The sequence below is a fragment of the Topomyia yanbarensis genome, unplaced genomic scaffold (assembly GCF_030247195.1).
Source record: "Topomyia yanbarensis strain Yona2022 unplaced genomic scaffold, ASM3024719v1 HiC_scaffold_22, whole genome shotgun sequence".
NCBI classification, from domain to species: domain Eukaryota; kingdom Metazoa; phylum Arthropoda; class Insecta; order Diptera; family Culicidae; genus Topomyia; species Topomyia yanbarensis.
This window is the reverse complement of record NW_026683404.1, coordinates 263,503-277,455: the sequence shown is the minus strand read 5'-3', so window position 1 is coordinate 277,455 and position 13,953 is coordinate 263,503. Positions and strand designations below refer to the sequence as shown.

Genomic DNA, 13,953 nt, shown 5'->3' with positions numbered 1-13,953 from the left:
GATTGCAAGGATTCAATCTAAACTGGCGAGAAGGTTAAACCACCTACCTCTTCGAATGTGAGATCCTTGGTCCAGTGGAACGGTGCCGACTTGGAGTCCCGGAAGGTGGAACTAACGCCACCGATGTCCAGCTTGGTGTGTGTGTCTAGAAATGCTTCGACGGCCGGGTCGAACGGTAGGCCGTAGAATTTTAGGACTTCTTTGGTCATTTCATAGGGATTCATCGATAAGTCTTCGTAGCGGATTGCCCTGTGAAAGAAGAATGTAATACAGATGATTTATTATTTTATTATTACCTACTGCAATCTAGCAATTAAATTCAAAGCCTTCATCGATCGTTTACTTTCAAGTTGACGGGATTTTTTTTCGAGAGTTGTCCTACTGGAGCTGTAGAGCCAGGTTCTCGGAAGGGCTCCCCGTCAGAATCACTCACTACAATTTGCAGACGAGACAGGCAATGTCGCCCACTAAAACACTGCTTTAGGCCAATTGTAGCGGGCCATGATTCTGAATGTGATATTCATTGTACGGTTCAGGTATGTGCGGGCGTAGGGCCACGCGATCGCGTGCATCATCGCGAAGGGCTCGAGCATTTATAGGTTAACGTGTTCGATCGCGTGTGCGTTTGTATGTCGCGTGTGCTAACGTGTATGTAACTTCGCGTGTATAATCTCTATTTTATTACCGTGTGCCTTTCGCATATTCGCGTGTGTTCTTGGATAATCGCGCGTGGACCGTGAATCTAATATTTTATTTTTTGTGTACGGCTCAGATGCTAAAGGAAAGTAAGATCTTCCATATCACTAGAGTTCCCAGTGATGTCGCCATGGACCGTGTTGTCTATTGAATATGAGCTTTATGTTTTGATTGGTCCTACTGAATGTATGGACCTTAGTTATTAGGACAGAGAGTAATGGTTTCCGGACGTGACCAATTCATGAGCGTGCGAAAAAGGACGTTTGTAGGTTTGAGTTTGAGACAGCGTTTGAAACTTCGTAAGTGCTAAAACGTTCTCCTTATTACCAGGGTGTTACAAAGTTTGCGCGATCGCGAACGTAGGTGTGCGTTATTAATCGCGAAGGGCTTAAGCGTTCGTATGTTAGCGTGTTTGTCACGTGTGCTCGCGTTCATGTGACTTCGCGTGTACAAAACTGAATTTTGTAACCGTGTGGCCATTCCTATATACGCGTGCGTTCTTGGATGGTCACGCGGACCTTCATTCTGATAGTTAGATTTCGGTGTACAATTCACATTCTGACAGGGAGTAAGTTACCCCATATCACTAGAGTCCTTGGTCATGTCGCCTTGTAACGTGGTGTCCAGTGGATATGAGAGCTTTCTTTTTTTAATTGGTCCAATTGGACCTAGTCTGCTGATATCAAGGATAGAAACATCCGGAAGTGACCGATTCATTATAGTGCGACCGCGGTAGTTTTTAGGTTCACGCTTAAGACCGCGTTTGAAAATTTATAGGAGCTGAGACATTCACTTTATCACCGGGATGTTATCATGTTTACGAGATCGCGGGTGTAGGTGCCGTGGATGGTCGCGAAGGGCTCAAGCATTTGTATGTCACTTGTTTGAATGGTTCAACTGAAGGCATTAGTCCAGACTGCTAGGACCGAGGTAAACTTCCGGACGTGACCGTTTCATGATCGCGCGAGTGGTGGGTTAATGTTTGAGACCACGTTTGGAAGTTTAAAGATGCTACCTTTACCTAACTACCAGGGTGTTTTCATGTAGGCGAAATCGTGGGCATAAGTAAGTGTAGATTATTGCAATTATATGGTCGCGTTTGTGGTCAGGTTTGTGTTATCGTGAAGGCGACGAGCGTTTGTACCCATATGAGTATAGATAGTGCATAGTAGAGATATAGGCGACAGTGAAGAGTTGTGAACCATGGGGAGTTGTGAACACCGTCAATTCCCGCTATAAATGAAAAAAGTGGTAACAATTTTTAAATGTTTCCACTGTCATAACGTCACTTCCTCATTAGAAAGTGTTTCATTAACTCATGTTCTTCGTATTCAGGTAACTAGCGAATAAATACACCAAACAAGAAGTTTTTTTACACAATTGTATTTGTGGTATGTGGAGTCCCGTTATGTAGCTGATTTCAAAGTAAATTAGTGCAAAACATTCTTTAAGCAATTGGCTTTCATTGACAAAAAAATGGATGAAACTTTAGTGTGTCGATGGAGATACGTATTTTTCGAAGATATGTAAAGTGGGGAGTTGTGAACCATACATTTCAGTGAATTATAGTTTTTTTCAAAAGTGAACACTATCATAATTTGAAAATTGGGGTGGCTCATACACATTATGATATAAAAAGGTTAAATTTTATGTGAAGCCTGTTACTACCACAATTTTAATCTCCCTATGCCGCAACCGCGAATTCAGGTGACTTTGCGCTAATCATTTTGTCACCTACGCATTGCGAATCAGATCTCTTTTCCATCTCATCTTTAGTTTTGAATATTTTAAAATTAATCTTCTATAGCCCTAAGAAAAATAAACAAAAAAAATTAAATTCTTTTACTTTTCGCGATTTTATTTTAAAATTCTTCAGCCCGTGGATGTATTAAGGTGTCCTTTACAAATACCAGGTAAAATTTCGAAAATCGACCAATGTTTATGGTAGCTATGCCCCGAAAACAAAACTATGTTCACAACTCCCCACCGTCTCCTACTAATAAAAGGAATCATAACATGCCGAATAAAGAAAAAATGATGCAAAGAGTTTGATTAGAAGTGTATAAATTCACCAATACTATTTTGGTATACATAAATTATGGGAAAGCAAACTAAAAGATGTACAAAAGAAACAGACTAATAAAGTAAAATAGAAAACACATATAACATGCAATCAAACTCGTATAAATGCAGCAAATGTTGTATATTTACCATTAACGACAATTGCATGCTATTAGACTTTCATCATGCTATATGCTGGCCTGGAATGGATGACTCACGTGCGTCGGTAAATTCATTGTACCCTAATTTATCTAATCCGACTTTCCCGAATGAATAGAACCAAATGCACAAATTGATCAGAAGTATTACCCACTATTCTATCATATACGCCAGTTCTGCATCCATTCCCTGCCATGCGACTTGCGCATAACGATTGTATACTAGTACGAAAAGCTACGATTATTACAAAGCGGTTTCTACTTATGTATTAAGGTTTCTACTTATGTATTTATTAAATTAATTTAATTATAAAATTAATTTAATTAGTATTTGCACGATGACGAAGTCGACCGATAAATGAACAAACAATGACTCCCACTGTGAGGGCGTCCACGAATACCGCCTTTAAATTGTGGAACAATATTTGCAAACACCGTATTAGGGACACGATCATTATTTGAATCCCACGACTTGCGAATAAGCAAACGTCAACTGTATCAGAGATTCGTATTACACAGCAAGGGTAAGACCCATGACACACCGTGCACGACTGGCATATTTTAAAACATACTGCACTTGAAAAAAGAATATTAGTAATCCAAAAACCATAGAAATATTACACTAACTAATAATGACTGAACTTTGCTTTGGACTGATAAGAGTAGGAAAAGTCATGCAACATGAAAAAGGCCCAATAAGCCCTCCAGTCCTCCTCGATGCACCATCATCGAGGAGTATTGCAATCAACATCTTAAAGCTACTTTCTGTTAGAGGTAAATAAGAAAAGCTAAAATTATGCAAAATAGAATATGCATGCCTATTTTCCTAGTTGACACCTCAAATGGAGATTTATGAACAAACTAGTAGAAATTATTGATTAGTTGTAGTACCGGCAATCCAATAAACCTAAACGTGGAAATTGAAGATAAAATATCTCGAGAATTCCGCCTACTACATTGAAATTAAAAAATACGTGTCGAATATAGTGTACGTGTCGAAAGTTACAGTGTAAACCGAAAAAAATGTTACAGTGAAGACCCGATTTTATGAAAATCCGTTTGATGGGCTCTAGCAGCCCAACCAAGTCAAATACAAGTATCAGAAAGGGTTATGAGGCTATGTCTAGGGATTAAAGAAGAATATTTAAACAGCCTCTGTTTATTAAAAGGAAAAACAAAATATGGACCGATATTGTCAATATCCCATTTTGTCAGTCTGAAATACGCCAAGGTGCTGATAAAAAGGGTTCGCGACATTAGGCATAAGTACGTTTGACATATATATGTTAGGTATACGTACGTTAGACATAATGAACGATTGGCATAAAGTACGAAAGGCATAATGGGCGATAGGCATAATTTGCAAAAAGACGCATAGTTTTTTATTGTAGAAATTTTTAACCTTAAGCTTGTTTTTCGAGTTAGAAAAATCTATGTTATGCTACATTATCATCCCGTTTTAACGAGAGGCTTCAAAATCAACAATACTATACAAGTTAAATCCTAGAAACGTAGATTTTTTTTATTTTCCCGTGTTACTGCAAAAGTAAGGCTAGAAGGATCTTCATTTAAATGACCGGTTTTTTTTATTCATTTCGTTTATTTGATAGGCACAAATGCGTTAGCTTGGCGGTGCCAAATTCTTTTGTTTTTACATTTTGGATATCTTAAAACTAGGTGGTTACAACGTTGAAATATTTTTACAAAAGAAAAGAAAGTTTACAGCTATCTTAAGACTAGAAATAAGATTCAATATACAAGAGAGGGCCAAATAATTTTTTTATGAAAAATTTTAAAACAAGGGATTCAGTTTGATATACAAGAGGGGAAGTAATAGTATTTTACGCAATATTTTACAGTTATCTTAAAACTAACAATATAGCCTAGTACACAAAAGGGGGAACAAATATTTATGAGAAATTTCACAGATATCTTAAAACTAGGGATACAATTCTATTTACAAGATGGAGGACAAGAGTTTCAATAAAGAGCAAAAATTATAGCTATCTTAAAACTAGGAATACAGAATACTTATTTGATTTTTTTAACGAAAACTTATGCTTGGTCAAGATATTCAGAGGGTGGCTTATTTCCACATCAGTGTAGCAGCAGTTGTATCAAGGACAGAGGAGAGAAGGCGTATGGTGACAGGGAAAGAAGAGCAAAAACTGTTTCAAGCCTATTAGATATGTTAGCATTACAATTGTAACCGAATGTTGATGCATCATACACAATGATTAACAATAAAAATTTCGTTCGTGTATTTATTCTAAATGCTCCAGCTTTAAACTGGTTTGACAATGAACAATTAATTTTCGTGATTTATGAAAACTTAGAACTTTCAGTGATTTGGATAGGCTAAGTATTGGGCTACGGATGTTACGTTCGCGACGGCGTTTGTTTCGGCAACTCGTCACAGTACATGGTGTTACCAAACCTGGCAGCACTGACGGCAAAGCACATAGCGAACCCCCCGGTCGGAAACCGCTAGTCTGCGTTCGAATGAGCCCGATCAGAAACGTCACTAGCTCTATCAGCTACAACGAGCAAAACGTCATCGACAGGGAAATAAGCATTTAATGCAAGTCACCTTCGGCAGTCAGAAGCAGCATTTTTTATTGAATTGTTGGGTTACTTACTTAGAAGACCAAACTGTAGGTAAATGAAATATTATATTTGATGAAAACTATAAATATATTTTTTCTCGTTCAGCTTAAAGAACACGGCATAAATAGCGGTTCTAATTGGAGGTCCGAAAATCTAACCTAACAAGCTTTAAGAGTTTGTTATCGAGTTACCTCTGGAGGAAAGGATGCCGGAAACGGATAAATTCGACTGCAAAGTCTGCCGCCGGTCAAACAACCTGGACGATATGGTGTTTTGTCCGGGATGTGAGGAATGGATCCACTACCAGTGCGCTGGTGTCGATAGTACCGTAGCAGACAAAAGTTGGCTGTGCGAAAAATGTTCAGCTCGTACATCGGAACACGTGACATCGGCGGGAGGAATTCCCGTAATTAACTCTCCCGCTATACCGTCTGGCTTGCCGACGATCGCGACAACAACCGATACGACAAATTCCAGTCGTTCGCTACTGACCGAGCAGGCAAGGGCAAACCTCCAATGGATCCAAGAGCAGAGAAGTACACTTGAGCGGGAGATAGAGGAGAATCTTATAAGGGCTGATTTCTTCACCCTCGCTTAACTTTTAAACCAGGCTCACCAGTACGTTTAAACCTGGCTTAAATGATAAGCGAGGGTGAAGAAATCGACCCTAATTGAAACGAAGCGGAAGAAGTTGGAGCTGCATCGGCTAGCCAACAAAGCCATTATGGGGATATTTGATCAGACGAGGGAGAGCCTTCGACGGGCATGAATGAACCTGCTACGACCGGCGTCGTTAGTGAAGGGAACTGGATGCAAAGAATGGTTGATGAGATGAAGAATCTATCGATTATTCAGGGGAGCACGGCGACAGGGGCGGTCAAGTCCACGTACGGCCATAGTTCCACACCGACGACCACAGGGACTGTTAAGTGCTTTTGATCCGTCTCTTTCGCCGACACTACTGGGTGCTGGAGCTGGCACAACGTATCTTCCTCCAAACGTAATTTCCCCCCGTTCAGCTTACTATTGCTTCATCACAAACGCCAGTGTGCACACAGCCCACGAGTGATTATTTTTTTCATCCTGGAATAAACCAACTAGTCTCGGTAGTCGAGTGCCTGTAATGACGTGCCACGGAAGTTCCGATCAAACCAAAGTTGGGACAGCCTGTCCTACGATTCCAACAGTTAGTTATCCCTCTCATTTTTCGGGATTGGTGGCCAGTACGGGCCTAGCTGGATCAGGCAACCTGCCAGCAGGTTTGTTTCGGCAACCGCAACAATTTCTCGGGTTACTGTACAATGTGGACTCAATGAGTGGGGTTCAGTCAACCGCCCCGCTCCCTCAATACCCCCCCGGGCGTATGTTTATCGATGGAGGCATTGGCGGTGAACAGTTTACACATCCACTACCGTTTCCTGGTCGTATAGCGAGCGCCATTGCAGCCGGTAGGGGACCGCCAATGCTAGGGAACCCAGTTCCAGAGCTTCCACGGATGTATGATCCAGTTCGTCTTTCACAAGCGACCCCCACTCAGCAACAATTGATGGCAAAACAGGTTATGCCAAAGGACCTCCCGCCTTTTAGGGGAGACCCAGAGGATTGGCCTCTATTCTATAGTGCTTATATGAACTCAACAACAGCGTGTGGTTACTCGGACGTCGAAAATTGGGCCAGACTACAAAGAGCTCTACAGGGCAAGGCGTTCGAATCGGTAAAGAGTCGACTGCTGCTCCCAGCGTGTGTACCACAGGTTTTATCTACGCTTTACATGTTGTACGGACGACCCGAACTGATCATCCAAACACTGCTGAACAAAGTTCGTGAGACCCCGGCCCCAAAGTCGGACCGACTGGATACTTCACGCTAGTTATGGCTAAGGCAAAGGTAGCACCATTAAAGGCTTTATCAGTACCTCACCTGGAGCTGATGGGTGCTCTGCTAGGGGCAAGACTGGCAAAGACAGCCTGCGAATATCATACGTTTCCTATTTGTCGACGAATAATGTGGACTGATTCAGAAACAACCCTGGCTTGGATTCAGTCCCAACACTGCCGTTACAGACAATTCGTAGCCTTCAGAGTAGGGGAGATCCTTAGCAAGACGGAAGCAATCGAGTGGAGGTGGCTCCCTTAACGACACAATGTAGCCGATGAAGCCACCAAATGGGGAAAAGGTCCCAGTACAAATGTCCATTCGCGTTGGTTTCGCGGTCCCGACTTCCTATACTTGCCGGAAGTGGAATGGCCGAAAAGGACATCAAAGAAACCGCCGGAGACGGAGGAAGAGCTGCGGTCTTGCCTAATGCATCGAGTGCTGATCGTCGATGACGTCATCCGTTGGAGTAACTTCTCCAAATGGGAGCGTGTACTGAGAGCGGTAGCTTACGTCCATCGCTTCGCAGTTAACTGCCGTCATCGAATTCAGAAGCAGCCAGCTGTGGCGGGTATCCTGAATCAAGAGTAATTGCAGAGGGCGGAAAACAGTCTCTGGCGTTTAGTGCAAGCCTCAGTATACTCGGACGAAGTAGCGGGGCTTAAACATCGAAACGAGAACTCCAAAGGGAACATCGAGAAAACAAGTCCCGTTTACAAACTGACACCTTTTCTGGATGAGCCTGGTGTGATGCGGGTCTCCAGTCGTATTGGCACCGTGCCCTTTGTTACGTACGATTTCAAGTTCCCGATCATCTTACCACGTGACCACCCGTTAACGGAGTTACTCGTCGGATGGTACCATCGCCGATATTTACACGTCAACCACGCGACGGTGTACAACGAAATTATTCAACGTTTCCACGTTTCTTGTCTTCGCACAGTAGTTAGAAAAATAGCGAAGAATTGCCAAGTTTGTAGGGTTTTTAGGGCTGCGCCAGCTGTGCCGAGGATGGCACCCCTGCCAGAATCTCGTTTCGCTGTTTCGATGCGTCCATTCTCTTATGTCGGCTTAGACTACTTCGGACTCGTTCCGGTTAGAGTTGGTCGCAGCTGCACTAAAAGATGGGTTGCTCTATTTACGTGCCTCACGGTGACAGCCGTACATCTGGAAGTTGTCCATTCACTGACAACGGAATCCTGCAAGATGGCCGTTCGTCGGTTTGTAGCACGCCGTGGATCACCAATCGAAATCAGGTCTGACAACGGGACTAATTTTCTGGGAGCTAGCAGGGAATTAAAAGAACAAATTGAAGCGATCGGGAAGCAGTTGGCGGAGACGTTTACCAATGCAACCACTAAGTGGGTTTTCAATCCACCATCCGCTCCCTATTTCGGCGGCTCTTGGGAGCGTCTTGTGAGATCGGTCAAGACGGCTCTGGGATCAATGACCGTCGAACGGAATCCAGATGAGGAAACGTTAGTGACCGTCGTCGCGGAGGCCGAGTCTATAGTAAACTCTAGGCCGTTAACAACTATTCCACTGGAGAACCCTAACCAGGAAGGACTTACACCTAATCACTTCATCCTTCTAAGCTCGAGCGGAATCACACAGCCGCCCAGAACTATACCCGAGACGTTGAGGATCACTCGTACAAATTGGAATATGGCCAGACAACTGCTGGACCGGTTTTGGAGACGGTGGATCAGAGAATATCTCCCAACTATCGCGAATAGAACCAAATGGTTCGAAGAAGTGGAGCCGGTGAAGGTGAATGACTTGGTGACGATCGTCAACGAGAACCAGCGCAACGGATGGACCAGAGGACGTATCCTGTCGGTGATTCGAGGAAACGATGGACGTGTCCGACAAGCAACAGTACAAACGACGAGCGGAGTACTCCGGCGTCCAGTGTCTAAACTGGCAGTGCAGTAGTAACGCGGAGTCATGGCCGGGAACGGAAGTGCGTTACGGGTCGGGGAGTGTTACCAAACCTGGCAGCACTGACGGCAAAGCACATAGCGAACCCCCCTGGTCGGAAACCGCTAGTCTGCGTTCGAATGAGGCCGATCAGAAACGTCACTAGCTACAACGAGCAAAACGTCATCGACAGGGACATAAGCATTTAATGCAAGTCACCTTCGGCAGTCAGAAGCAGCATTTTTTATTGAATTGTTGGGTTAATTACTTAGAAGACCAAACTGTAGGTAAATGAAATATTATATTTGATGAAAACTATAAATATATTTTTTCTCGTTCAGCTTAAAGAACACGGCATAAATAGCGGTTCTAATTAGAGGTCCGAAAATCTAACCTAACAAGATGGAAAAACCTCTCTCGCATCAGATATTTTGCATAGTTCTATCTTTGATGGCAAAAAAATCTAATCATTAAACTAAATAATATGGGAAGAAATATAGTAGAAGCAACTATATTTGTATGTTCGTTGAATGAATAATAATAAAGTTGATTATTCTTTATTTCATGAGCTGTTCTTCAAGTCATATATTTTCTTATTAGACAATTGAAACATACATGTATGTAATCATTATCAAAATTATATGTGTATTGTCTAAACCTAATTACAAATGAGTTTCCTCGTGCTAAATGATCGCTTCTTTTACTTGAGCAAAAATTCTACAAATTAATGCGGTAGGATAAAATGTTGATCGAGTTTGGTCAGCAAACAGCGTACTTTTACAACACAAAATTCTTTTAGTTGTACATCAACATGATGGAATGATGGAAAACGATTGGATAACAAAAAATCATATTTTTGATTTTGACGTCATTTTATTAATTGCTTCGGGATGACGAAATATAGTGCTTTTACTCTTTACACAAAAAATATGAAATGTACCGGTTTATCCGAATCATTTACTAGCAATTGTCGAATTAATGTGCCAATGCTACCATTGGTTATCATAGCACATAATGCGGCGTCGTTCGTGTGTTTCCTGGTACAATACGACCTTTGAGTGGTTCAAGTGAAGCTCGTTTTCCATATGACTAGGAAATAGAATATATTAAAACTATTATGAAATTATTTAAATTTTTTTTTCTCGGCACTAGATCTCATTTTCATCTCATTCTAGTACTATGAAACCATTCCCATAGTCAGAAATTCGAGTGACAGGTAGAAAGAGAGCTTTATAAATACGTTCTAGAAAATAAACCAAAAATATTCTCAATCTGCGGATTCCATCGCCTTGTGCGACAACATTGACACAGTACTAACACAATTTGCCTCCAGAAGGCACCACTAAGCTGAACATTTTTTTCTTCTCCCGAATAAATACCAAAAGTATCATGGTTCAAAATAAAACACGATCGACGATATCTGCTTCGGGTATTTCCTCTAACCCATTCACGGCAATTATCATGTGTTAGACTATTACTTTGTTTTCCGCAAAATTATCGCAAATTCATCGCTGATAATTACTATGAAAGCAATTTTCCTATTCATTAGGCAGCTGCAATAGCGAACGTGAAGTTCGGGCAGAAACGAGAGTGAAAATCGAGGAGGTAAGTAAGGGTAATGATTACAAGGAAACGTATTGGTTGTAAAATATTCTTAGATTGTTTATCTACTGAGATTGTCTATAAAAAACTCTATTTTCGATCTAGTAAGGGCGGCCTACTTAATAGCATATGTTAACAGACAGCCAGTACCACAAATAATGAAACAAATACTAAAATACTCAAATATGTTTGTAAGCATGTTAACATGCTAGCATGCAACGTTAAAAAATAAATTTTGGAAAAAAAAAATCCAGAAATAAATGATGGTATTCAGTTTGGTATTGTTTAACACAGGCATATTCATCCCTTATAAAGCTTTTAACGACCCATTGTTAAAGCTGCACGCATACGAAATGACAGGAACACACCACAAAAAATTCTCACTCTGGATTTTGCTCTAGGTACTCCAACTCGACAACAGCCACAGCGTTTAAATAGGTAGAACAAAATCAATAGTGATTATCTTTTGAGGCATGTGTCCTGTCGCCTCATGTGCGAATAGCTTTAAGTTAGTTTTTCATGGAGCTGGAACAATGGAAATAGGTTCAAATCAGATTTTCGGTGCTGGAGATATATGTTAACGAGCATTTATAACATCATGGAATTAAAATAACTAAAACGCTATCAGTATTGATATTGAAATTCGAAAATAATATGTAACCTAACAATCTGTTTAGAGAGTCATCACAGCCGATTTCTAGCGTCCATGACATATAAAGGAACAGTACAACGATCCTATTTACAATTAGTATTCCTTTTTGAAACATATTCGAATCTGAAACTTAAACAATGAAAGAATGCTGCGTTCAAAAAGCCACGCGTTGAAAAATACGCGTGGGATGTATCATACGTGTAACTGTACGGTGCTATAAATATTTACGCTTGATATTTGTGCTAACATAGTTAATTGGACTTAAATTAAATTGATGCTCTCGTTTATGATTTACATAAGGCCACATTTCGGCTACTATAATTTATCCGGATAGTTTTTTTTTATTTGAAGCCAATTCAGAGACAGTATGTTTTCCAACTCTCGACAATTGGCCGATGGCGTGGCGATGCTAGTCCAAGTTACTATTACGTAAAGCAGCTTATTTTAGACGGCTCTACGTGTCCTGTCAAACCTTCAGCTAGACATGACGAAACTCAGTGCATGGAAATTAGCACTTCCTTCAAAAGGCAATACGTCCTATGGCTTCAACGAATTCAAGCATGCGAAAGCCGATCATAAAAAGGCAGGGAAGACTTTTTTTCCGCTCCACGAAACTGTTCGGGGCCAACGCGCTGGAAGTACTAGCTTTTAACAAACAAGGTAAAGAGAGCTATCCGGTAGGGCAGGCAGCGGAAACGTCGAGCAAAACAAAATAGTTTCCGAACTTTTTTGCTGCTAGCCGGCTTTAGACGATGTAGCTTTAAATAGCTGCTTGCAAACAATGGCAATGCCAATTTGGAGAGATTGTTGAACAGATTGATCCCTTTCACTTTCGCATCGACATCGCCGTCGCATGCGTGTCGAGAATTGATTAATAGCTACAGCCAGGCGCTCTGCAGTGCGTGTAGTTCGATTGACGGTCGAGATGGATTGTGACCACAGTGGATCCAATGTTGAAGTTCTGTTTGTGACCAGCTGGAAGATGGTTCGTGTGACATTTCGAATTAGCATAACATTAACGCCACCTCAAGGTTCTGTATAGTGCGAAAGAAGACTGTAGTTTCTCTGCAGGTGAGGGTATTTCTTCGTTTCGCTTTGCCACGGTGTAGTGTAGTAGGTAACTCGCGGCATCGATTATGCTATTTTTCAAGTATTTTTCTATGCTTTTTACGCGCGTGATTTCTGCGATAGATGAAGTACGCGAGTCTACTAATGGCATGATAATTTCCATTGTTGTGGCACCGTGGATGGATCTGGCTGGTATTTTTATCGAGGTGTAGCTTTCGCTAGTGTTTGGCAATGACGTAATTAGTAATACGTTAATTTGAATCATGTTGGTAGAACAAAACCCTTCCAGGATTGTGGAGAAACTTTCATATTTATCTTTGCATGTCCCAGCGACAAGCGAAGAATTGAGTTACTAATTAAGTATTACATTACATGCTGGCACTTCAGGTCGTCAAACGGTGAGATAACATAATTCTCACAAGTCCCTTATCTCATGCGGTAATTGTTCTGAATCGCGGCTTTTTCGAAAAAAGGGGTAATTTTGTGTGGAAATGGTTCTAAATGGCCTATTTTACAACAAGCAATAAAAAAATTCGGGGGGAAAGCTTTAAAGTAGTTTAAACTGGAAAAATAAGTTTTTCCCCCATACATTTATAACAGTGGCATTGCGCATGAGAAAGTGACGCTAAGGGCGAAGGTAGTGTGATGCGGCTTGGCCTCATAGTCGAGTCCAAGGATTCGAAGCGGCGCAAAGCCGCTGGTAACCCGCTGGACGAGGTGGTCTTCATTTTGCCATCGAAGGGTGCAATCATACCTGTAATCCACTCGTTTGCCCGGTATACTCAAACATAGGGGCTATCGCTGAGCGGCAGCGAAGTCGGACAGCACTGGAATGAAGCGATGTGGCGTAGCCACACTCGGCACTTACACCCATAGGCATGATACTGTACCTTGATGTGGTCCGGGGGCTTTTCCACCAAAGCAGTATTACAGTGAATATATCACAGAAACTTGGGTTACGATTATTTTCTTTTTAGTTAAGCTACATTGTGATCAATTTTAGTACTTAACTTGGCGACCTTTATTATTCACTGCCATGCTCAAATAATATACAATGTGGGTTTAGGGCCCAATTCTCTCTGCAGGCAACCTTCTTTTGTTGCTATATTTTCGGTTGGATCCATGCTAACACTCACTAACACAAGTTGCTTGTTCTCTCGTACACACTAGCAATCTCTCGTTTCAAACGTACAAACGTGGCCTACGCGATGGCACAAACCTGGTCACAAATACGAACGTCCGCGATTTCGCCAATATTCAAACACCCCGATTAATTAGGTGAACGTTGGAACCTAAGAACCTAAGCTCGCACAA

At 41.6% G+C, this 13,953-nt stretch overlaps 1 protein-coding gene across 1 annotated transcript in view; it reads right to left on the bottom strand.

Moving 5' to 3' along the window:
* The window catches only part of LOC131694989 (carbohydrate sulfotransferase 5-like), a 113,907-nt gene that overhangs the window by 11,735 nt on the left and 88,219 nt on the right, over window positions 1-13,953 (bottom strand). The window contains exon 4 of the mRNA XM_058983528.1: window positions 48-249. Coding sequence (XP_058839511.1) covers window positions 48-249 — 202 coding nt within the window. The remainder of the gene's footprint in view (window positions 1-47; window positions 250-13,953) is intronic.